General features: G+C 57.7%; 1 protein-coding gene across 2 annotated transcripts; it reads right to left on the reverse strand.

Annotated features, from left to right (window-relative positions):
* Positions 1–12,161: 12,161 nt before the first annotated feature.
* On the reverse strand, positions 12,162–21,697 carry OTX1 (orthodenticle homeobox 1). Of its 2 annotated transcripts, XM_038397884.2 has the most exons (5): positions 21,600–21,683; positions 20,569–20,615; positions 18,779–18,995; positions 17,503–17,654; positions 12,162–14,187 (listed from the first exon to the last, which is right to left on the reverse strand). In XM_038397884.2, the coding sequence occupies exons 3-5, from the start codon at positions 18,873–18,875 to the stop codon at positions 13,435–13,437; spliced, it is 1,002 nt and encodes a 333-aa protein (XP_038253812.1). In that variant the 5' UTR covers positions 18,876–18,995; positions 20,569–20,615; positions 21,600–21,683; the 3' UTR covers positions 12,162–13,434. The 2 variants fall into 2 exon arrangements, with proteins under 2 accessions (XP_038253812.1, XP_038253811.1); XM_038397883.2 differs by lacking the exon at positions 20,569–20,615 and having other exon boundaries at positions 21,600–21,697.
* Between the last annotated feature and the right edge of the window lie 1,253 nt (positions 21,698–22,950).

Genomic DNA, 22,950 nt, shown 5'->3' on the forward strand with positions numbered 1-22,950 from the left:
CAGTTCAGCAAGGTACCAAAGGACATGCCCAGCTTCAAGCTCCTGAATAGTCCCCTGGAAGCCAATGAGACTCCTCCCATGTTAATGTCAGGTACATGCTTCAGTACCTTGCTGAACTGGGACCTGTGCAAACGAAGCAGCTGGTCAAGAGTTTGTTTGATCTTCACTCCGCTGCGTGTTCCCTATGCCTTGTTTATCACAAGCCAGCCAAGTCCTGCACTGACTAAAAACGTGGATCGTTTTCCTTGCTGTATCGGCTGTTCACTACACTGGCCCTGTGCCTCACATCATTCATAAATGTACCCTTACCAATCCCAGGAGCGAGGATGGGAGTGGGAAGAATGATTTTCTCCACCTACCGCAGGCAGAACTCGGGCCCGAAGAGTGACTTGCCTAAAGTCACAAGCACCTTTGCTAAAGCTTCCAGAAAAAAAAAAAAAAAGTTTGCTCCCTGCGAGCAAATGTACCAAAGCTCGGCTGAAAATGTAAACGCTTTGAGGAAAAGTATTAGCAACTGAAAACGATCCTTTATCGTGGAGATCGGGGGCATCTTTAGTCCTAGGTCTTGCTATGCAGATTGCTTTTAAAGGCTGGGGGAGCCTTGAATGGAAAGCATGAGAAACGGCAAGTCTGATTGGGTGCCTAAAACTTGAGGTCCCCGGGTACACTTGTATTGCCAAGTTCCTGAAAGTTTAGCTCGCCAAGGCTGCAAATACGAGCGGCGTACCCAGCTTCCAGTGCATGCAGCAGCTCTGAAAGCCGGGGTGGGAAACCTGAAAACATCAAGGGAAATCTGGAGGAAGGGGAGCAAGTGCCTTTGTCATCAGGCATCCCTAGAGGACGGAGGTAGGAAAGAACAGGTTGCCTACAACATAATTCAATAGAGCTAAAGTGACCCTTCATCCCCAAGCTGTCTCGAGGGTTTCCTTAGCAGATGTCAGAGTAGCAGCCGTGTTAGTCTGTATTCGCAAAAAGAAAAGGAGGACTCGTGGCACCTTAGAGACTAACAAATTTATTAGAGCATAAGCTTTCGTGAGCTACAGCTCACTTCATCGGATGCATCAGATGAAGTGAGCTGTAGCTCACGAAAGCTTATGCTCTAATAAATTTGTTAGTCTAAGGTGTCACAAGTCCTCCTTTTCTCTTAGCAGATGTGATGCACTTCCACCATTCTGGAAGCAGGATCCGTTGGAGACCAATTAACCCACAGGGATAGAAATGCCGGGTTTTATCACGCCTGGCAAGGGCTCGGTGGATGCACCTGAACGTCAGGTTGACTATTCAGGAAGTCAACAGGCAATTTCGAAAGGACAAGCATGGAGGGGACCAAGTGGGGGGCCCCCCATCCTCAAATGCGTCGCACCATCGACTTCACCAAAGGGGTGTGAATGAGAGCTGCGCAACGGAGCCCCCTTTCCCCCGTGACAGCTAAACTGCCAGGCGAGCGGCTTCCGGACGAGCACCCAGATCCTACTCCGGGGACAGGCCGCTTTGCAGCCGTGTGCCATGCTCAGCCCCTGGCAGAGCTAAGAGCTAGCGGAGGGAACCCATCGAGAGAACGGTGTGGCGAGCGTGTCCTTCCAGTAGAAGGATACAGTGGGGTGATATGATCATTTCGGATGTCATGCCTTGGTGTCGGAGCTATAATCTCATTAGCAAGCAGACAGGATAAACTGGATTTTTGTAATGAGTCACGTTGTCTGCTATAATATATAGGAGCCGTTTCAAAGCAGAAAAGCCAGAAGCAGGTGCTTAAAAATGCAAACGTAGATGACGATTCGCTTACAGGTTTCTCTCGTATGCTCAGTGAAGGGGCTGAATCCCCCCCACACCACACACACACACTCTGTACACATGCACTGCCTTAGCACACCCACCTTCGGGGGCGAGTTGGTGAGCTGCATATCTGCAGAAGTTTCCATTCTGGGCAAAGATACAGGTCTAAACGCTCAGAAGCGCTCGCTTTCCCTTTTCAGAGTTACGGATCGTTTGCTGCACCGCATAGGAGAAAAAAAAATAAATCGTGCATTTAAAAGTCGTTAAAAGAAAAGGAGTACTCGTGGCACCTTAGAAACTAACAAATTTATTGGTGCCACAAGTACTCCTTTTCTTTTTGCGAATACAGACTAACACGGCTGCTACTCTGAAACCTGTCATTTTAAAAGTCGTTGTATTTCTTAACCTCTTTTAAAGTGAAGAGTCGGGGGGAGGGCTGTTAATTATCACACTACCCGCATTACTATTAAGCCCAAACGTTTCTCCCAAAATGCAGGAAGGCTGATCAATTCTGTACCGGCCTTCTGAGAAGACCCGGTGAGCACCGGCTGCTGTACCCTGGGCAATCTGAATGACACAAGCGGATTCGAGAGGGGGCGGGGGGGTTGTATGTTTGTTTGCTTTCCCTGACAAAAAGTGTCTGCTCTCTGACCCCAGGGGCCAGCCTGACAGTGTTCCAATAGCCTCAGATGCGCACAGAAAATTGCAAACCTGAATAACACGAAACGGGAAATCGGAGACGGGTGGATGCTTTAAAAAATGAGAGAAAGGAAGATTTGCTTGGAATTCTACCTTAACTTAACAGAGATTCGCGGGGGGGGGGGGCGCTCCGGGTTTAGATCATACACACGAGAGCACAGGGAAGTAGAAGCGCCCTCTGAAGCACTTTCGTTCCAGGGTTATGTCTAAACACGCACATTCCCTGTAGGAGTTCATATGAAGTTTCCCCATACGGCACCTTGAACCCGGTATCAGGGGAAAAAGAAAAGATCGCTCACAGCCCAGATTGCTCAACTTCTCGAGAGAAAGGACCAACCCGCTACTCTGCAGGGGATACACCGCAGATTTAGCGTCCACACACACATACAGTAGATCGGATTTAGTGCCCGTCCGTGCTTTCACATACACACAAAAACGTCTACCTGGGGGCTTCCTGCAGTACTTACGAACAGCAAAACACCAGGGCTGGCTTCCTCCTAGCCATCCCTAGAAGCAGGGTTGTGTCGCTCTACAGGACCCCACTCTGTACCTGCCTCCAGCTCCTCAGGGTGAGTCCGCAAAAGTACCCGCACCTTGGGCAGGGTCCTAGCACCTGACCGCCCGTGAGTCAGGAGACCAGGCCTGTGTCCTGTGTGTAAATGAGAAACTTGTATCCCCGCTGTAGCTTTCTGTGCGGGCTTATTCCCCACACCCACCCCCCGCCCCCCGCCCTGCTATGGGAGATATGTAAATGAGGCTGAAGATTTTGTATGCGACTGTATCCGTACCTGGCTGAATTTTGTATCCGTACCTGGCTGAATTTCAGGGACACACCGAGGGTGAAATCATGGCCCCACTGAAGTCAATGGGAGAGTTCAGTGGGGCCAGAATCCCCCCCCCCCGCTGAGTTGCTAATCTCGGTTCCGTGCTGCAATGGAAACAGAATCCGAACAGCAGCTAGTTTCTCTGCGCAGTCAGGAGCTGCGTGACCTTGGACAGCAGAGAACTTGCCCGGTGACAACACCCGAAGCCAAACCACTTGGCAGGCGGGTTGCAAAAATAACAAATATTTTAAAACTTAACGTTTTGTCCTCCAGCGAAGGAATCGACGCAGCCAATATCAATTCCAGCACAAGGCTGGGGACGTTTTGCCACAAACCAAAGCGTTGTAATGATTTGTTATGATGATGGGAGGGGGCATACCAAATCTCAGCGGAACTTGGTTTTAAATCATTCATCATTCAAACCCAGTTAGAAGCTTTATTACCGGGGCCGGAGAGCTCTTTACCCGCAGCAGACGACCCGGGTCTGCACACGCAGTCTGGAACTGTGCGTGTCCCATTAAATTAAGGGATCCTTGGTGCCACACACACCCATCCCCCTTCAACGACATGGACACGTGGTGACTACAAGCACCAAGTCACCCCAAATCCTGCTGCCCTGCAGACCGGGGATGGGCAAGCCGGCTCCACCACAGCGTTTTCACCCTACAGTGCTGCTGACCCCATTCACTGTCAGTTTACACCCACGTACTTCCACTGATATCACAACAGCGTCTCCGGGTTTACCCCGGTGTGACTGCAATCAGAATCTGGCCCCCCCTTCTGCTCAGTAATAGCTATTATGGGCTAGAACCGGATTGGGGCTTCTTACTCGGTGTGAACAAATACTGAGTCCTGTCGTTGTGCTGCCTGGTTAGGCTGATGCAAAATCCAGAGTCACTCCAACCAAAGCACCTGTGAAAAGCAGAGTCGGGCCCAATGATCTAAATCATCAGACAAACTTTGCCTGAGAAAAGGCAGCTGGATCAGGCCCTTAATCCTCCTTCAGGACGGGGTATTCTTAACTACACGTTAAGGGCAACGAAACAGCTGCTTTGTATTAAATGCCCTATTAAATGCTCGGCTTTATATACAGTGGAGCCGCAAAAGCTACGCGTGTGAGTCCTAGTGCCACGATTCCCCGCGACAAACAGGGACACACTCCGCCCAATGCCCAGAAGAATTTGGAGCCGTGTGGATCATACAGCGCGTCTATACTCAGAAGAGCAACGGTCTCGTGGGCTGTGGATTTGCTAAATCACCTGTATGATGAAATTAACAGAACGGGGGGGGGGGAGGCTGATGGCTGTGGTTCCCCCCTCCCACACACACACACACTCCCAAGCCCCGGCGAACAAATCTAAAAGAAGAGGCTGTTCTGTGCCGGTCTCACTTGACTGACCCCCAAGGTTGACACGAGTTTCACACCACGCGGGCGGAACTGAGCCGGAAAGTTCAGGAGCCTGCAAAACGCCGTGTGCCCAAAGCGTGGCGTGGGCCACACGTTCCTGGCTGCTTCAACAGAACTGGAGGGGCTTCTTCAATCACCCCCACTCACGACGCCAGCCAATTTAGTAATATAAGTATTTGTAAATATCATGTCTAATAATTCCCGGCAAGGCTCTGGGCTTGTGCCAGCCAAGTCAGAAATTCAGAAACTCAGGGTTTAGCATGAAAACGCGGACAGCCCCTTAAATTAGAGCCGTGCTTCTGGGCACTATTACAACCCCCCTTTCATGGAGAGTTTCAGACGGAGGAAGGGGGAAACTAGTTTCCCTTGCATCTGACGATGGAGACCCGCCGTCCTGCGAATATAGCGACAGATCGCCCCCGTGTTTCTGTGTACACGGATTGACATCTCCATTTCCTGCCACAGCAATGGTGCTGCTGGTCCCCTGGGCCTGCTGTGGCAGGGATCCGCCAGGGTTTGGAAAGCCGCTCTCACAGGGGCACACAAGGAGGAGAACTGAATGACGGCTTGCCCTCGTTGAAGGAAGCTTTTCTAGGGCGATACGCGTTTCGTTTCCCTGCTCTCGGTGATGGGAGCTGCGGGGTTGCTTGTGAGTCTACTTTTTGCCGAAGGAGCCGGCTAGCGAGGTTCCCTGCCCGCGTACAGACCGCAGCCAGGCCATGTCCTGTACTGGTTGGCTATTGAGGGCAAGCTGCCCGCAGCATTGCGGTCCCAGGCCCGCAGCGGGAGACACGCTGCGGGTCGAAAGCCAAAGTGCGCCGCAAACTCGTCGGCAGCGAGTGCTGCGGGCTTGAGACCTGGGCTTAGTTTATTCCTGCAGCGCACCCACAGTTTCTGCCTCGCTCCTCTTCACAGCTGGCCCCTGTGGCCGCTGGACTCACGCTCGGGGTGGGGGGTGGGGGGGCACTTTAATACAGATCTGAGAGTCTACAGTCTCCGCGGCCGGAGCTGTGCGTGTGGGTCTTGGAGACACGCGTTGTGCTGCCCAAAGCCACGTGTGGGCAGCGCCCTTACGCCTGTCCAAGGAGGCGAGGCCATAACTTGCTGTGTAGCTCTGGGGGGTTTCCTTTGGGCCGGCCTCAGCTCTCCTTCCAGATGTTCATGGTTCACCCCCTGGGAAGGTCCGGGGCTTGTACCCGCTCTGTAGCGTCTGCCTTTGACTTGTGGCTCGGCGATCCGCGGCCAGGCCCCTGCAAACAGAGGGCTGGGTTTGCTCTCAGCCCGGCCTGTTCCAGCTTAGGGCAACCTGCGGACGCGGGTTAAGGATCTATCGGTTGCGGATCTCCGTGTCCAAAGACAGCGGGTGTCTTTGGGGGCCCCGGAAGGGAATCGGGGGGGGGGGGGGGCTGCAGCTTGTCGGCCTGCAGAGGAGAGGGCTCGGGGAGTCTTAGGACCCTGGCTGTTGTGTCTCCCCATTGTTGGGAGTTTGGGAACATCCTTTCCGTGCACAGCTTCTCTTCCAAGCCCACTAGACCCGGCCTCGCGGCTCAAGCCGGGCTAGAGCTCCAGCCGCGTGTAAACAGGCCGCCAGCCTCTTGCACCGAAGTAAAGGTCCCCAATCGGCCGGGGCAGATCGGGCCTGAGGAGGCTTCTCCCCTTTGTCTGCTCTGCGCTGTCCCGATTCAAGGGGCCACTGGGCCGGAGGAGGGAGAGATGGAGGCCAGCCACACTCCTGCCATGCCTGAATTTGCTCCCAGACCTCTAGCTCAGAGCCCCAGAGACTGCAGTGGGGTCCAGCCCCCAGCCTGGGGGCTTCTCTCACCTGGATCCCGGTCCCACCTGGTGGGGAGAGAGGCCATGGGACTCGGCTCCTCCTTCGGGCCTAGAGGTGGGGAGCCTGGCCAAGCGCCCGACCCGCCTTTGGGGGCCCATTGTTCCCCGGCCCGGGGGCAGCCCCATTCCCCCCTCGCCCCGGCACTGGCCAGGGCTGCGCGGCTTGGCTCTGACTGTGAATCCCGCCTGGGGACATGCGAGCACAAGGGACAGTCACACACGAGGCACGCTGCTCTCCCCCCGCGAGGCTTGGCTGCCACTTTCAGCCCCCCCACTCCCCACCCCGGGCCCAGTTCAATGCCTGGTGCAGGCACGTAACCGAGGCCGGGAGCCCGTTCTGGGAGCCAGCCCAGGCTGTGGACTGATCGGCGGGGAGAGGAGCCTGCGGCTTCTGGTCACACGGGAACCGAGCAGAGCAAAGCCCAGCCCAGCACTGGGTCCCGACCCCAGGTCCCTGCACGGCTGCCTGCCGGAGAAATCGCCTTGCGCCTTAGGGGCATCCAGCCCCCCGCTGCTAGCGGGACTCCGCCGAAGCGGTGGAGGGGAGCGCGAAAAACCCAGGGCAGGGGAGAGATCTTGGGTCTCCGGAGGGATCGGCGAGTTTTAGTGAAATGTTGATTCATTCTGAGACCGGGGGGAGACCAATGACCCCAGCTCCGTCAGCCTGGGAGATTTGGGCTAACCCCGTGTGTGTGTGTGTGTGTGTGTGTGTGTGTGTGTGTGTGTATACGCACGCGCCCCTTCTCAAACTTTTACACAGAGGCTCCAAGCGAGTTTTCATCCATTAAATTCAAGCCCTTATGATTAAATAATTTGAGATAATTCCCTCCCCCCCACACACACACACTTTGGTCAGCTGTAAGGGCAGATCTCCCCCCCCCCGTTTTGTTTTATTTGACTTGCATCTTTCCCGTATGTGTTCGGGAGTTGTTGCTACTTATTTCCTAATATGTCCCCAGAGACTGTCTTTGTTGTTTTGTTTATTTCCGACTTTTTCTATTATTATTTAATGACGCTCGTTGTTACGCTTTTATTGTTTATTAATGCTCTCGGACCTGCGTTCTTCGTTCAAATTCCATCAGTCCCTAACCATGCGCGAATTTGTTAGATTATTGGCATTAAATACCCGCTGTTTTACGGGGGTTCGGTCATTTAAAAATCGTTCGTGCCTGACTGTAATTTACTTCATGTTTCATTTACAAGTAATGTCTTTAAAAACCAGTCCGTTGAGTTGAACTCATAAACTTGGGCAAAGAAGTATTTTCTCTGCACCACATAACCGTAAAACGCGAGACGGCTCGGTCCTGTAAAATTGGCCTTAATTTACAAAAAAAAGTGGCTCCCTCCAAAATAGAAAAAGATGGATATTTTCAGCGGCTACATTTTTGTCCTTGTTGCGTTGGGCATTTGCTGCATTCTTGAGCATTTTGATGCGAGTGTTTGTACTTTGCTCCTTGCGGGCGCGCCCAGATGGAATCAACATTTCCACGCTCAAGAGGACTTCGGGATTTCTACCGCGGGGGTGAAATGTATTTGTCGACATTTGCCGTTTCCTCGGTAAGCGGGCTCGTCTTCCGAGACAGACGGGAGCCGGCTTGATTGCCCCTCCTTAACTTACGAGACTGCGCAAAGCCGCCACCTGTTTGTTTGAGATGTTTTGCAGCGGCCTTTAGCTGGGCTCAACGGCGGGCAGCGCGCAACGGCGTTGGGGAGGGAGGGGGGGTTCCTTTTAAACGCTGCAAAAACACACGAGGAGAAGTTGTCTTGGCCCTTGGCTCCGCGCAGTAACTGGTCCCCCAGCTTTGCACCGCGCTGCTCCCATTTTGTTGCCCCTGGGAGGCTTGTGTGCAAAGAATGCAGGCCCGGCGCCGCGCTGCGTAGCTAACCAGACTGCTGGAGGAGCCCGCGGTGCGGGGTACCACTGTCCGCGGTGCGGGGTACCATGCGGGCTACCACTGTCCGCGGTGCGGGGTACCACTGTCCGCGGTGCGGGGTACCATGCGGGCTACCACTGTCCGCGGTGCGGGGTACCACTGTCCGCGGTGCGGGGTACCATGCGGGCTACCACTGTCCGCGGTGCGGGGTACCACTGTCCGCGGTGCGGGGTACCATGCGGGCTACCACTGTCCGCGGTGCGGGGTACCACTGTCCTCACTGCATTCGCTAGGTGCTTTCGTCAATTGCAGCTCTTCCTTCTGCGCCGATCCTGGTGCTCAGAGCCAGCGATTCGCGTTCATACGGGGACGGTGCCAGGACTTTCCAGGGAGGCCTTTGGCCTTTGTTTAAAGTGCTTATGTAAGGGGAAAGCAAACCATGCCAAAGGAGCTGCCGTTCCGGAGCCGCGCTGCAGCCAAAGGCGGTTGTGCCTCTCGGGGGGCTGCACGGGGCTCCCGGAGTTTCCCACGGGTGCCCTGCGCGCTGCAACACTTGGCACCAAAGCCTGAGTGGAGGGTGGGGAGAAGCCTCAGAAACACGAGAGTACTTTTGTATAAGGTTACAAGAATGAGCCGCTTGGAGTCCGGGTGAAAGGTGCAGCCGACCAGAGCCCGGTGGATAATGCTCAGGGTCTAGGCCAGCCCCTCCGTGAACCCCCCACCCCGACAGTCCCCACGCAGGGGGACTGTGGGCTGCTTCTCTTAGACAGGCCCAAACCCTGCTCGGCGCATCTTCGCTAATCTCCTGCCCTTTTCCCTAAAGGGCCTTTTGGTCTGTAGTTGCTTCCCCTCAGGTGATTGCATGGGTGGGTGCCTTAACCACAAGAATTTTAATTAAGTGACTGTTTGTGCAGCGATGGTTACGCTTCCCTTTTGCCCAAAGACTTATCTCCTTGCAACATCTGCTCCAGGAGTAACAATAAGCACAATAAGAATCATCACAAGGCGGCCATGGGGACGTGACATCCTCCCTGGCTCTTGCGCAGCCGAGTCCAGCTGCCCCTGACGCGGTGTGGCAACGCCAGGGGACCGGGCTGCGCGCGGGCGGACCGGCGGAGCGCGTGCCACGGAGCTGGGCCCCAGCCCCGGGACGGTGCTGAGTGACGGTGCCAGCAAACTAGCCCCTGCTGCTTTCCCCAGAGACACTAATCCCAGGCCGGCCGCCGGCTTCCCACGCGCGCCGGGCCGTGGGGGAGCGCGGGCCCGGCCCAGCCCAGGGGCTTTGGGCGCATGGGGACGCATCGCGGAAGGATCCTTGTCCCCTCACTCCCAGCACCGGTCTCGGATCCAGTCTGACATGGACTCTCCCCCCCCCAGCCCCCAGCAATGTGGCTGCCTCCCGCGGCGGCGGTGGCGTGAAGCCTGGGTTGGGCTCGGATCCCCGGCCCTGGGACCGGCGCCCGAGCGAGTCCCTGCACGGGGGGAGATCGCAGGCGCTGGTGCCGGCTGGAAGCGGTTTCCGTCGCGTACAAGGGTGGCAGTTTGGGTCAGTGGCTCTCAGCACCCCGCACTCCCTTGCACAAATTGTTCCCGGGCCCCGGACCCGTGGGCGAGATGGCAACTTTCCTCTCAATGCAACAAGCATCGCCCCGTAACCCCCGCTCTTTCCCTCTGAGGCCAACTCGGGCAAGTTTTCCAACAGCTCGGACCAAGCGTAACTGCCCCAAAGAGGGCGGTTGGGGCAGGGGAGAAGGGGGGAGGCCGCCCCTCCTTGGTGTTTCCCTGCCCCACGCAGCCCTGTGGCCGGGCGGGAGCCCGCCAGGATACCGCGTTTAGGGAACCGGCACCGTGATTCCTGGGCGTGCAGAAGCCCGGCCCCGACTTTCGATGGCTGTTTAACCCCCAGTAATAGCCGCCCTTTGGCCGGCAGCTAGAGGGAGGGGGCCGGCCGGCTGTAGCGCAGACGCGTCGGGGCTTGCCTGGCCCAACACGGGACAGCCTTTCTCCAAGGGGTGTGAGTGGTTCCTGTCATTTGCAAAGTGCCCCCAGCGCTCAGCCTCCCCGTGACAAAGGTGGCCTGGCGGGGGGCGGCTGCCGGCAGGAGATAACCCAAGTGCTGTCCTGGTCAATAAGCAGCCTGTTTAACTGCCTAAAGATCAGGTCAGCTCGCTGGCCGTGTGCCGGGCGGGCGGCGGGGGGCAGGGACAGGCTGCGGAACGCTGGCACCAGGTGAGCGCTGAGCGTGCACAGGGCGCTGCTCCAGCCAGGCAGCACCCGGGGGCGTGCGCAGCACAGGGATGTGGGGAGGGGGAATATCGCCAGGGTGCCTGATCGGAGGGGGGGGGGGAAGGGGCGGAGATCAGGGGCTAATAGCGGCAGCCGGGGCTTCCCAAGATTGGCGTGGCATTAGAAACCGAGGTGACCCTGTGCATTGGGAGACAGGATTGCTCTGCACAGGGGGACCCCCTACAAGTGGGAAGCAAACACCCCCAAAGGACTTGGGCCGTTAAAGCAAGCAAGCGCTTTAACCCCGCTGAAACACACGCAGATTTCACCCGCGGCCAGGCTGAATTTGCAGTTCTAGGAGGCTAGGTGCAGTTTAGCGAACCACGGAGCGTTTATTGTACAACACACACCGGCCCCAAGCCCCCCAATAAATACACACAGGTGTCGCTCCTGGATTGAGCCCCGCCAGTATCCAGCGACCTTTACTTTTTGCATTCATGGTTATGGCTAATGGACGAGTAACAAGCGTGCTCGGGAATTTGTCCTGCCAGGGCTTAAGGTGAGTCAGTCGCTGCCCTTTCCTGGGTGAAAAAAATTTTGAGCAGGAGGGAAAGGCGCTGAAGTTTCGTTCTGGCTCTGAAACCACTTTTCTTCCTGCCGCTGAGCCGATTTGTTAAAAGCTAGACGCCTTCTTCTCGCTTTCAGCCGGATAAGGGCCATCTACGCCCACGGCCAGGGAGGTGCGCTTCTTAGACAGACCGCGCTGCGTTTAATTTTTATTTTGAAACAAGAAATTCGTTTCAACGCACGTAGCTACGAATCGGGCAAAACGTGGTTATAAGGATCTGAAAACAAGGAGGGAGGGAGGAAAGATTGGTGTCTAGATCATTGTGACAAGAGGTTTTTTTGGGGAGGGAGGATTTTTGTTTGTTTTATGCCTGCTTTGTTTTTGTTTCCTTCCAACCCTCGTGATTTTTAAGAGGGTTAAACGCATGTAAATTTGGGCCAGCTTTGAAATCCAGCCCAACTCCGAAAATCCAGAGCAGCTAGGGCCACCCCTTCCCGGGAGATTAGATCAACGGGTCCGTTAAAAAAAAAAAAATAAAAGCAGCCCAGGATAATTTGGCAGAGCCGCAGATTTCCCGAAGGAAGAAGCCAGCCCGAGCTGCAGCTGCTGGGGCAATTAAGAGGGGAAAACTCCGTGCCAGACTTCAGATGTTCCTGAAAGACAAACACGCTCTCGGGCCGGTGCTGGTTCACGCTCGTGTTTTTCCAAAAGCCAAACAGGGGGCAGCGTTCACCCCGTCTCCCCTGTCTGGAACCCACCAAAGTTTTGAGTGGCAGCCAATCCAATTATGGCTATTAAAAGGCAGCTCAGTGAAATAAAGTGCACAGGGGCCAGCGCGCCCTCCCCACTGGGTAAATAAAAATCAACCTGCCCTCGCATGCTCCGCGGAAGTTGAAGCTACGGGAGGCTTTGCCGAGGGGCCCCGCTTCGGAAGTATGACACAGACAAGGGGCTTCATTAGTTTGTATTTTATTATAGGACTATGTAGGTAAAGGGGGAGGAGTTGCCTTACATTTCAACAGGTACGTGTTGGATCACGGCGTAATAATCAAATTTACAAATGCCTTTTCCACCGAGGGGCAAGCGGCTAAAACCCATCGTTGAGACAGATGCGCAGGCGGGGCTGGCTAGGGCCGATGCACTAAAAACTCACTAGACAAACCGAGGGGGCTAAAAGGGAGGGAATTTGAGCTGCCCTTTTTTCCCCCTCTTTTTTTTTTGGGGGGGGGTCTGTAAACTGGATCTGGATTGCGGATCCGCTGGACAAGCCTTTCCTTCCCCCTCTCCCTAGCCTTCCCAGCTCCCCCTCCCCACTCCTTACAGCGGTTCCCCAAACCACCATCCGAGATCGCCTGCCCTCCTCGCCTCTCCTCACTGGAGTGGGTTTGATTCGCCAGAAGAAGTACCCCCAAGGGAGGAAAGAGGCAGCGCTGGGAATCTGGACTGGCCCCGCCCGAAGATTTTTTTTTTTTTTTATTTTTGAAGGGGGGGTTGGACAGAGAGAAGTTTTGTTTAGTTCAATTTCCTGCGTGTTAAACTCAAGATAAATTTCAACCCAATAACATCAACTAAAAAACAATACGGGTCCCTGGAACGGACCGAATATTTACACCATTCCTGCTGCTTGCGGCAGCAAGAGGCTGGGCAATCCCACGGCGAGGGCCCGGAGGCTCTCCACAGTCAAAAGACAGCTGTTGACAGGGTCTGCAGGGGCAGGGTGTAAAGGGAGCTTCCACTCCCTGCCTTGCCCTCGACACAGGGAGTTCGAGAGTTGAGTCGAACACCTAGGGGCCGGCCTGCGGGGGGGGGGGGGGGAAGGAGGGAGAAAAGTCTGTGTCTCTAAGGCGCCTCTTTTTAAATCGAGAAGGGGAGTCGCCCCGAAGTCCTCTTCCGGTCTGTGTGCCTTTGGTGTTAAAAATCAACCCACCGGACGGAATAATCCCGGGTGCGGAGAAGGAATAAATACGAGTTACTGGGGAGGGTCCAGCAGCAGATCTCAGCCAGCCGCCCTGAGCCAGGGGCTGGGGGGCTCTTGGTCGGGGATGATGAAGGGTGACCATGGGACATGGAGACCCAGTCCTGCCCGGGAGAAGGAAACACCGACGGCAGCTCCGGAGCAGGGGCGCCAGCGGTGGGCGCAGGCTGGGCCAGGAGGAAGGCCATTGTTTCTCACGTAGCAAGAGGCCAGAGGGGAGCCGGGCCGGGCCGGGCCGAGCCGGGCGCTGCCTACAAGACCTGGAACCTCCAGGAGGCCTGGTCCTTGTAGTCCAGGCAGTCGGGGGAGTTGAAGTTGAGTTTCCAGGAGGCGGCGGCGCCGGGCTCCTTGTAGTCCAGGCAGTCGGGGGAGTTGAAGGCCAGCCCCGTGCTGCCGTAGCCCTGGTGGTGGTGGTGGTGGTGGCCGGATCCCTGGCCCAGCGGGTGGTGGTGGTGGGCGGCCATGGAGGAGGGCCCCATGGGGCTGAGCTGGTGCGGGTGGTGGTGCGAGTGCATGGGCGCCAGGTAGGAGCTGCACTCCACGCCGCCGAAGTAGGAGGAGGAGGGGGCCGCCGGGTAGCCCTGCCCGTAGCCGCCGCCCTGGCCGTAGGACATGGGGTAGGAGGCGGAGGCGGCGCCGGCCACCGAGCGCTGCATGCAGGACGCGCCGCCGGGCGGCAGCGGCTCCGGCACCGACACGGCCGAGGGCGCGGCGCCCGGGGAGATGGAAGCCGGGCTCCAGATGGACGAGGCCGGGGCGCTGATGGAGGCGGCCGCCGCCGCGGGGTTGCCCAGCGCCGCCGCCGCGCTGCCCGAGGAGCTGGAGCTGGAGGAGGAGGACGAGCCCGAGCTGGAGACGGCGGGGGGCGTGAACTGGCCGCTGCTCTCCGAGCCCGAGCTCTCCCGCGCCGGGGACGGCTTCTTCTTGGCCGGCCGGCTCTTGGCCCCGCCGCCGCCGCTCTGCTGCTGCTGCCGGCACTTGGCCCGGCGGTTCTTGAACCAGACCTGCGGGGAGAGCGAGCTGTCAGCAGCCAGCCCCCGGCACCCACTTGCCCCAGCCCCGGCTCTGGCACCCAGCCCAGCGCCCATAACTGGCCTCTGGCCCCCAGCACACATCCCCCCCCCCCAACACCCTGGCATCCAGACCACATAGCCAGCCCCTGGCACTGGCACCCAGCCCCCCAGCACCCATGGCCATCTGCTGGCACCCAGTCCCCCCAGCACAGATAGCCAGCTGCTGGCACCCAGCACCCCCCCGCACCTGTAACCAGCCCCTGGCACCCAGTCCCCAAGCACCCATAACCCTCTGCTGGCATCCAGAGTCCGAGCACCTGTAGCCAATCCTCAAGCATCCTAACAGCCACTTCCCCTAGAACCCATAGGTATCCCCCACCCCACCCCCCATGTGCCCTGAACAGCCAGCAACACCCATTTCCCCAGCACCACAGCCATCCCCCAGCACCCAGCCTCCAAGCACCATGAACAGCCACCATTACCCATAGCCAGCTGCTGGCACCCATTTCACTCAGCATCCATAGCCACTGGCATCCAATCTCCAATCATCCATACCCATCCACCAGCACCCCAACCAACATCCAGACCCACCCACTGGAACCCCAGACAGCTCCTGGCATGCATAGCCTTCCACCAGCCCATAGCCACTCACTGGCACCCAGCACTATCCACCAGTACCCCTGACAGCTATCAGCATTCCCAGACATGCACCAGCACACACAGCTGTCCACCAGCATGCAAGACAGGCCTGGGCGCTCACAGCAATTCACTGGTGCCCAATCCCTCCAGCACCTGCACCCATCCACCGACACAAAGCCCCTGCAGCACCCATCCACACCCAACCACCCAGTAGCCACATCTCCCAGCACCCACACCCATCCACCAGCTGCGAGTCCCAGGAGCACCAACACCTACTTCCCCTGTACCCCAACTCCATCCCCCAGGCTCCCACACCTCCCAGCCATAAGACTCACACACAGGACCCATCCCCCTCCTTGCCAGGAGAGATGGGCCATTGACTGCCAGCTCCTCCACTGTCCCTGCCAACCAGCGCCTACGCCCAGCACCCAGCACCCACGCCCAGCACCCACGCCCCACCTACAAGGGAAAACAACGTTAGCGTCGAGTTTCCTCACTACCCGCAGCTCCCCTGCCATTAGCCGGCTTCCAAACTAAACCCCGCACAACCCCCAGCTTCCTCACCCACCCCCGGGGCTAGCAGGGAGAGCAGATCCAGCAGTACCTGCTTCCCCCCGGGCTCAGACAGCTTCCCCCCGGCCTCCCCAGCAGAGCAGCCAGCTCCCCACCTGCAAAGGAGACTGAAGCCCTCGGCATCCAGGACCACCCCATTATACCCCACCCATCCTGCAAGGAAGAACAAACCCATCAGCACCCAGCCTACCCATTCCCCGGCAGCTCACCGCTGCACTATCCCCAGCTCTCCCCGCCATCCTCCAGAGCCCCCCAGCCCACAAGGCATACCGGCCCCACCAGCGCCCAGCACTCCGGCGGCACCCCGCTCCCCCCCAGCATCCTTCTTCCCCAACCAGCACCTCAACCCCTTGCCCGACGCAGGCCCCAGCAGCAACGAGCTTTGGTCACAGCACCCAACTCCCGCAGCCCAGCTTCGCTCCCTCCCCCGCAGAGAAATGGGCCCAATGCGGATCAGCCCCCAGCACAGCAGCCCGGCTCCGTGGCTAGGACAGCACCGAGCAGGGACATAGTGACCGACACCCCAGGAATTTCAGCACCCCCGTGTCCCTCCCCCCGCTCAGGGGCTTGGGGCACAGCAAAGGGGACCTCACTGAGCCTACCGGAAAAACCAGCCCCCCACTCCCGCGAGAGAGGCGGAGCACGGCCCCCTTCCCACCCATTAGCCAGGGCTAGGGGCCCAGGCCACAGCTAGACTCACTCCCCCCCCCACCCCGCCGCTGTCACAGCCTGCTCGGGAGAGGGGCAGCCCGGCCCCACACTGCAGAGACGGGTCTGGCAGCTGGGAGGTGGCGGTGGGGGGGCACTGCACTCTCGGGGGCTGAGTTTGCTTCTGCCCCTGCCCCGGTGCTGGAACCTGGGCCAAACGCGGCGCCAGGGAGCCCCCCCGTGGAGCTGCCGTGGCCAGGTAACAGGCCCGCCTCCGCCCTCTCCTGCCACCCCCCGTCCCCTTCAGCTGCCTGCGGGCTCTGCCCCCTGCCCCACACCCACGTGGCCCAGGCCGGGCGCTGGTTTTTAAAGCATCCTCCACACCCCATCCCCAGGGCCCGCGCCCGAGGCTGCAGCCACAAAAAGTCACCGGGGCCGGGCTGGCCGGCGGGCCCATGGCGAGATGCGGGGGCGGGATGGCGCCGCTCCAGGGGGGTGTCCGGGGTTGACTGCGGCTGGATCGCCCTGGCCAGGGCTGCCCCCCGCCCGCACCTGCAGAGAGACCCGGGGCCCGCGCTGCTGGGGGCGCGGGGGACCGGATTTGCCTTTATGCCGCGAGGGGCACCCTGGGCAGGCTGGCGAGCTCCCCCCCGCGCGGCCCGATTTCCCATTGTAAAGGGGGCAGGGCGCTGCGCGGCCGCGGAGCCCGAGGCCAGCGCGGTGGGGGGGACCCTGTTCCCCGCCTAGCGCAGGCAGGGGCCGCAAGCGGCTCCAGGGCGCGGGAGGGGTTGCTGGGGGCGGCCGGAGAGCAGAGCCGGGGAAAGGCCTCCAAAAGCCAGGAATAAAATCGCCCCTCTGGACCTGAATGATCCACGCCGGCTCCTCAAACGCGCCTCGGCCGCGGCCAGCTCCGGGGGCTGCGCCTCTCCTCTTCCCCGCAAACCCAGGGCCGCAGAAGGGCGGGCAAGCCCCGTGGCTCGGCCCCCCGACAGCCAGCCCAGTGCGGGGCTCCAGCAGTCGCCTGTCCCTGCCCGCAGCAGTCAGGGAGCTGGAGCGGGTCGCAGGCTGGGGGCCCCCCCAACCCGAAGCAGGGTCGGGAGGGCAGGCCGCGCTGGGAGCGGCTCGAAGGTGGGTCTGGCCAGGTCCCTGCCCCTCCGGGCGTTGGATCTAGGGCCTGAACGTGTCCTCTCCGCCTCTGGGCTGGCCATTGCCGGAGCTCATCGGCAGAAGGGGCCCGGGCTGGACAGTGCAGCAGGCAAGGCTCCGGCACCCGGGTTAGCCAGCCCCTGCGTCCCAGCCCAGCCGTGCCCCAGCCCCCCGGCAGGCAGCGGAGGTGCGCCCAGGAAGTTTCCCCCATCCCAGGTAGTTTGCACTGGGGCTCCCTCTACCTCCCCAGCCCCAGGCCGGAGAGCTGCTGGCCCGGCGACGGGAGAGACGGTACCCGACCTGGACTCTGGACTCGGGCAGGTTGATCTTCAGCGCCACCTCCTCTCGCATGAAGATGTCCGGGTAGCGGGTCTTGGCGAAGAGCGCCTCCAGCACATCGAGCTGCGAGCGGGTGAAGGTGGTGCGCTCCCGCCGCTGCTTCCGAGGGGTGGCTGCAGGACCCGGGAGAGACAGAAACAAGCGGGTTAGACACACAGGCCCCCCCCACTGCAGAATCTCCCGGGCCGGGGCGCGGAGCCGGGCCCTGCAAGCCCCTTGCTACAGATCGGGGTATTAGCAGGATTCACACCCAATCATTCAAAGAAAAGAAACCGGTGCTTGGGAGCAGGGCCGGGAGGGAAAAACTAATTTGGCAATTAAATACCGGTTAATATCAGAGAAACCGCCCCCCGATCTCTTCCTCCCAGCAAAACTGCATAGTCTATAATTATACCAAGTGTGTTTATGTAGCGTTTCAACGCTCCCCAGAAGCCAGGCTTCGTGGCATTAGGATGGGGAAGGGAGATTCCGAAAAATGGTTTTTAAAGAGGCCGGAGACAGGGGCGGAAATGCGAGCAAGCAAATGGGCTCCAAAAGTTAAGGCCGAAGTGAAACTGACGAGGCAAAATCCGGCGGGGAACGCAAAGCGGATTGCGACCCCCCCCTCCGACCCCCCAATCCATACACAAGACCATTGCACAGCGGCCTCCGCAAGACCCCGGAGGGGAGTTTTCAGGGTTTGTTTGTGTGTTTAAGTTACAATCCAAGGAAGAAAAAAAATCGAGCGGGGGAGAATCATAACACAAGTTAGGAACACGCCGAGCTGGGAACAGTGCAGCACCTCCGTGGAGTTTGGTACAAGTTTCATTAAATTAATTTTTAAAATAAAGTTAACTATTCGAAAGAGTTTCCCCACTGTTTTTTAAAAAAAAAGCGCACATGAATTAGAGAGAAATTTAAACTTTTCAAGTTTCTTATCTGATCCTACAAAAACTAGTTGTCGCGGGAAGGAGATTTCTCTATTAAATCCTGTTGATTCTCGCCCACGTTAATTTTGAGAGTAAAAATTACTTTAAAAAAGGATCTAACGAGCAGATTTGTTCTTTTAAATCTTTTTTCAAAATGTACCCAGGTATTTTTGGAAAAGCACAGTCTTAGAGTGGAAGAAATATCCCATTGCTCTCATATTCGTTGCAAGAAGACAGGAGAAAAGTGACTTGGTACAAACTTGTCCCAGTTAAGCAGTGTAACCTGACTGGTTTCGGGGCAAAGGAAATTAAAGCGGTTTGATGCTCACCCGGATAGCCCACCGAGGGGTGCAGTAAGTCCATAGCAGGTCCGGTCAGCCCCAGCCCATTCATGCCATAGGGGGGCTGTTTGAGGTAAGACATCATGCTAAAAGCTGGAAAGATTTTCCCCAATTTATATATAAAGTCTAAAATTTCTCGAAGTCACAAAATTGGTTCTTCCAGGCGATGGCAGAAAATCCGGGCGCAGGAGAGACTCCCCGCTCCCTAAAAGAAAAACAAAAAAAGAAAAAAAAAAAACACACAAAACCAGACAAACATCAGCAGCTCTTCGGAGCGGAAGCGACAAGCCAGGTTGCTTCCAGGGCACAACAAACAGTTGGGATTCGGAGTTTTAGAGCCAGACCAGAGCGGTGCAGATCAAGCGCAAAGAAATACAATTTAAAAAACAACATTGCAAATAATCGAAAGCGTAGGGAAGTTGGAATTATTTTTTGTGCATTAAATGAAATCGTTTGGGGCGCAAAGAGAGGCGTAAGCGCACAGCCTAAAAAGCCTCCTGCTCGCCGCAAACGGGGCTTTATTTCGCTCTGCGCCAAAAAAAATCCTGTCATGCAAATAAAATCGAAAGTTTCCCCCCTTTTCGTTGTCAGTTATTATGGTTTTAAAGTTTTTGCGCATGTAGAGAAGGGGGGGGGCGCGAATCAATATGGCCATACCCCTCCCAAACGAAGTGAAATAAGAAAGTGCCAGGGTCGAGCGCGGGGAGGTTTTTTAAGCAGAGCCACATTAACATACAATCGCCGTGGGGCTTGGAGGGGGGCACAATACAACTGATGGGGGGGGGGAAGATAAAGCAATTATTTAAAAAGATAATTGGATTAGAAATCAAAACGAGATACCAAAAGGGGGACGTATAATTAATTTAAGAGCGAACAGAAGGGGACATTTTAATTAGAAATGGCGAGTAGTTAAAAAACAAACCGATTTACAGTCACTTTGAAATACATATTCCAGGGGGTTTCTCCCGTAGGGGTGACGGAAACAAATTTACCGAAAGGCACAACGTGTGTGTGTGTGTGTGGGGGGGGGTTCCCCATGGTCTCTCACTAGGGATTTTATTGTAAATAAATAAAACGAGAAATTGCCAAAGTTTCTTTCCTGCCATGCCTTGCTGGGAGCCATTACAGGGCTCCGAGAAGTGCCAACTCGGACACTTCTCCTCCCGCTTTCCTGCTAATTCTAGATTTGGTTTTTGCTGTTCGCCCGTATTCCCCTGATGTAAAGAATTTACAGCAGGGCCGCGGAGATCCCGGGCGCTGGACTGTATTTGTTTTGGTCTCGCAGCGAGGTCTCCAGGTAAAATCCACAACCTTGATCCCGTCTCCAGACCCGGGCATCTCTCTCCGCGGTCCACAGACGCCCAAGAACCCTCATTACCCCTCGAGAAAAATTAGACGAGACAAACCAAAGAAACAAAATCCTAAATCCACCTAGCAACAGATGGCGGCGGCTCTAATCGCGATTAATCACCAGCTAGAAACTTTAATTGTGTTGAGGGCCACGTTGCCTCCAGCTGAGTTTCCTGTATTTACACCAGAATGATTAAAAGGGGAGGGGGGGCTGTTTGTTTTCGCTACTAAGACTATTTCCAAATTAATTTGCATCCTCCAGGGGTGCTGGAACAATTTGTATCGCGGGGGGTGCTGAGAGCCAGTGCACCAAAGTGTAAACTCTGTGGCGGATGGAAAGCACTTCAAGCAGAAGCGCGCACACACACACACACACACACACCCCCCCCATGGCACCAGCACCTCTGTCTCCCAGCTCCCAGGCTAACCTGTTGCATTTGGACACTGGGATCCCCTCTAGTTTCGTTTTGAGTGTCTGTGTGGAAATTAAATACATCCGGTTGAGTTAGCAGCTTGGAAAAAGCTCAGATACGTTTACAGGAGGTTTCCAAAGAGGCCTATCGTTACTTCTCCATATAGTCTCTTTCCCGACTCGACCTAGTCCTCACTGCAAAGTATCCTAACCTCTCGGGCCATGAGGGGTTGAATGAGGCCGACCTAGCCTCCCAGAGACCCCCCTAACTGTAAGCACCCGCGCCTCTCCGTCCGAGGGAATTAAGACCACGCCGTGCAAACAGAGGCACCAAGGGAGAGGGGCTCGAAACGGATCCGGGGCTTGGAAACGGACCACTGAAGCCAGCACGTTAGGCCAGGCCAGGCCAGCCCCGGCCCGAGCAGATGCCGCCAGGGAGGCTCCTGGAGATGCGTCGGGCTGAGCCGGGAGCGATGTGGCCCATGCAGTCGTTATGTAAGTTTGTTTGCCAGTCCTGCAGTGTCACCATCCCAGGGAGGGGTGAGGCCAGGCGAGGCGCTGCAGGAGGCTAAGAGCCGGGGCGTGGGGGGGGGGGGTGCGCTCACCTTCAGCTTAAATCAAACAGCCCCAGCCCCCCCCCCCCCCATCACCATCACCGTGCGGGGCTTCGCCACCCCCGCGCGGGACCCTGCCGGGCTGCCCTGGGGGCTCCGCAGCGGACTTGCAAAGGGGGCGGCCCGGGCTCCTCAACGGGCCGGGCTCAGCCGCTGCCCACGGGGTCCCCCTCCAGGTCCCGGGGCGCCTCCGCCTCACCTGCCCCGCAGCTCCCAGTGCACCGCCGCCAAGCGGGCTCCCGGCTCGGCTCCCCGGCCAGCGGCGCCGGGGCCCGGGGTTGGCAGCTGGCGCCCCCCGGCCCGGCTCTGCCAGTCGGGGCGGGGGCTGCGCCTTGGTACTTTCTTCCGCAGCCCCGCGCGAACTTCGGGGGGGGGGGGGCGGTCCGGGGGGGTCCCGGCGCGCGGAGCCCGGGGCCGAACCCGGCGCGTGTACCTGGCGGCAGGAGCGGTCCGGCCCGGGCGCGCAGGTGATTGGCAGCGCAGCCTGGTGAGGATTGATCACCTTTCCCCGGCCCTACCCTTGTATGTGCGCGCGAGGCCAGTGCGTAACCAGCCCCGCCGCCAATCCCCGGCCGCCCCGCCCCGCGCCTGACTGACAGCCGCCTGGGCAATGGCAGCGCAGGATGCGGGCTACCGCCGCACGCCCCTGCCCCCGCCCCCGGGCTCCCCGCTCTGCCCCCGAGCCCGCACCCAGCCCCTCCCCCTCCGTGCGCTGAGCCTGGGGTCCGCTCCCCGCCCCCGGCAAAGCCCGGCCGAGCGCGGGGACGAGCCCGGGGAGCTCCAGAGAGCCGGCGGCGGGCAGGGGCGCGGGGCCGACCGGCCTCCCCCACACCCCCCCCCCCGGCGGGCCCTGCGCCCCGGGCGAACTTTTGCACGTTCAGTTGCTGCGTGCGCGCGTCGGGTTGTATTTGCGCGGTGCATGTAGCCAGAGCGACAGCGAGAAGCCCTGGACTGAGGGTGTAAAGGGGCGAGATCCCCGTACCCGGCCCCGGGGGATGGGGAGCGATTTCCTCCCAGTCCGCCCCGAGCTTGGCTTTTTCTCTGCGACCCCCACTCAGTCTCCTAAAATTTGCACCCCTCCCCCCCGCTTCTCGTACGCTCTTGCCTGACACACTCGTTACATGTGCACGGACATTTATAATCCCGGCGACGGAATGGCTGGTCTTCCCCTGGCAAGGCGCTTTCCTCCCCGTTTTGCGAGCGGGTAGGACCTAGGCTCGGAGAAAAGGGGTCTGCGAAGGGTCCTGGCCTGGGATGGCTTTTCTCCCCCCTTTCTGAAACATTAGCGTGGCCCGTTGCTGGAAATCGGGTAAACCCTTTACTGGAAACGCGCCGATTGTTTTCACAAAACGAAGGAAGTGGCAGAAATGGCCATTGGTGGCCATTAAGTTTGTCTTTTCTCTCCAAACTCTAGGCCACACAAATATCCATCCATATATAGGTTTAAGTTGCACCGTCTCATAAATATTAACGAAGGGCCCTAATCCCCTCCGCAGAATTACTCCTTCTTTTTGTAGTTTACCCGGAGAATGTCTAATAACACAAAGGGAAAGCTGAAAAGGGGTAAAAATAATAAAATGCAAAAAAAAAAAAAAAATCAACTCGTTGCCAGCAAAATAAATTAAACGCGGCCGGGCATCAAAGCAAGTGTCTTTCCACGAGACACTTTCCTTTGGCGTCCCAATAAAATACGGTAACAGAATATCATGGATGCACACTGTTTCCTTAACTGCTTCTCAAAGGGTCCAGGAGATCTGCTTAGGACCTTTAATAAGGCTTTGGTG

The sequence above is a fragment of the Dermochelys coriacea genome, chromosome 3, assembly GCF_009764565.3.
Source record: "Dermochelys coriacea isolate rDerCor1 chromosome 3, rDerCor1.pri.v4, whole genome shotgun sequence".
NCBI classification, from domain to species: Eukaryota; Metazoa; Chordata; order Testudines; family Dermochelyidae; genus Dermochelys; species Dermochelys coriacea.

Excerpts from the sequence above, each read along its gene's own strand:
- OTX1 (XM_038397883.2), bottom strand. The coding sequence starts at position 18,875 with ATGATGTCTTACCTCAAACAGCCCCCCTATGGCATGAATGGGCTGGGG. Across the intron at positions 17,655-18,778 it reads CCCCTCGGTGGGCTATCCGG|CCACCCCTCGGAAGCAGCGG; the intron begins GTGAGCATCAAA and ends CGGGTCCTGCAG. Across the intron at positions 14,188-17,502 it reads TGCCCGAGTCCAGAGTCCAG|GTCTGGTTCAAGAACCGCCG; the intron begins GTCGGGTACCGT and ends CTCTCCCCGCAG.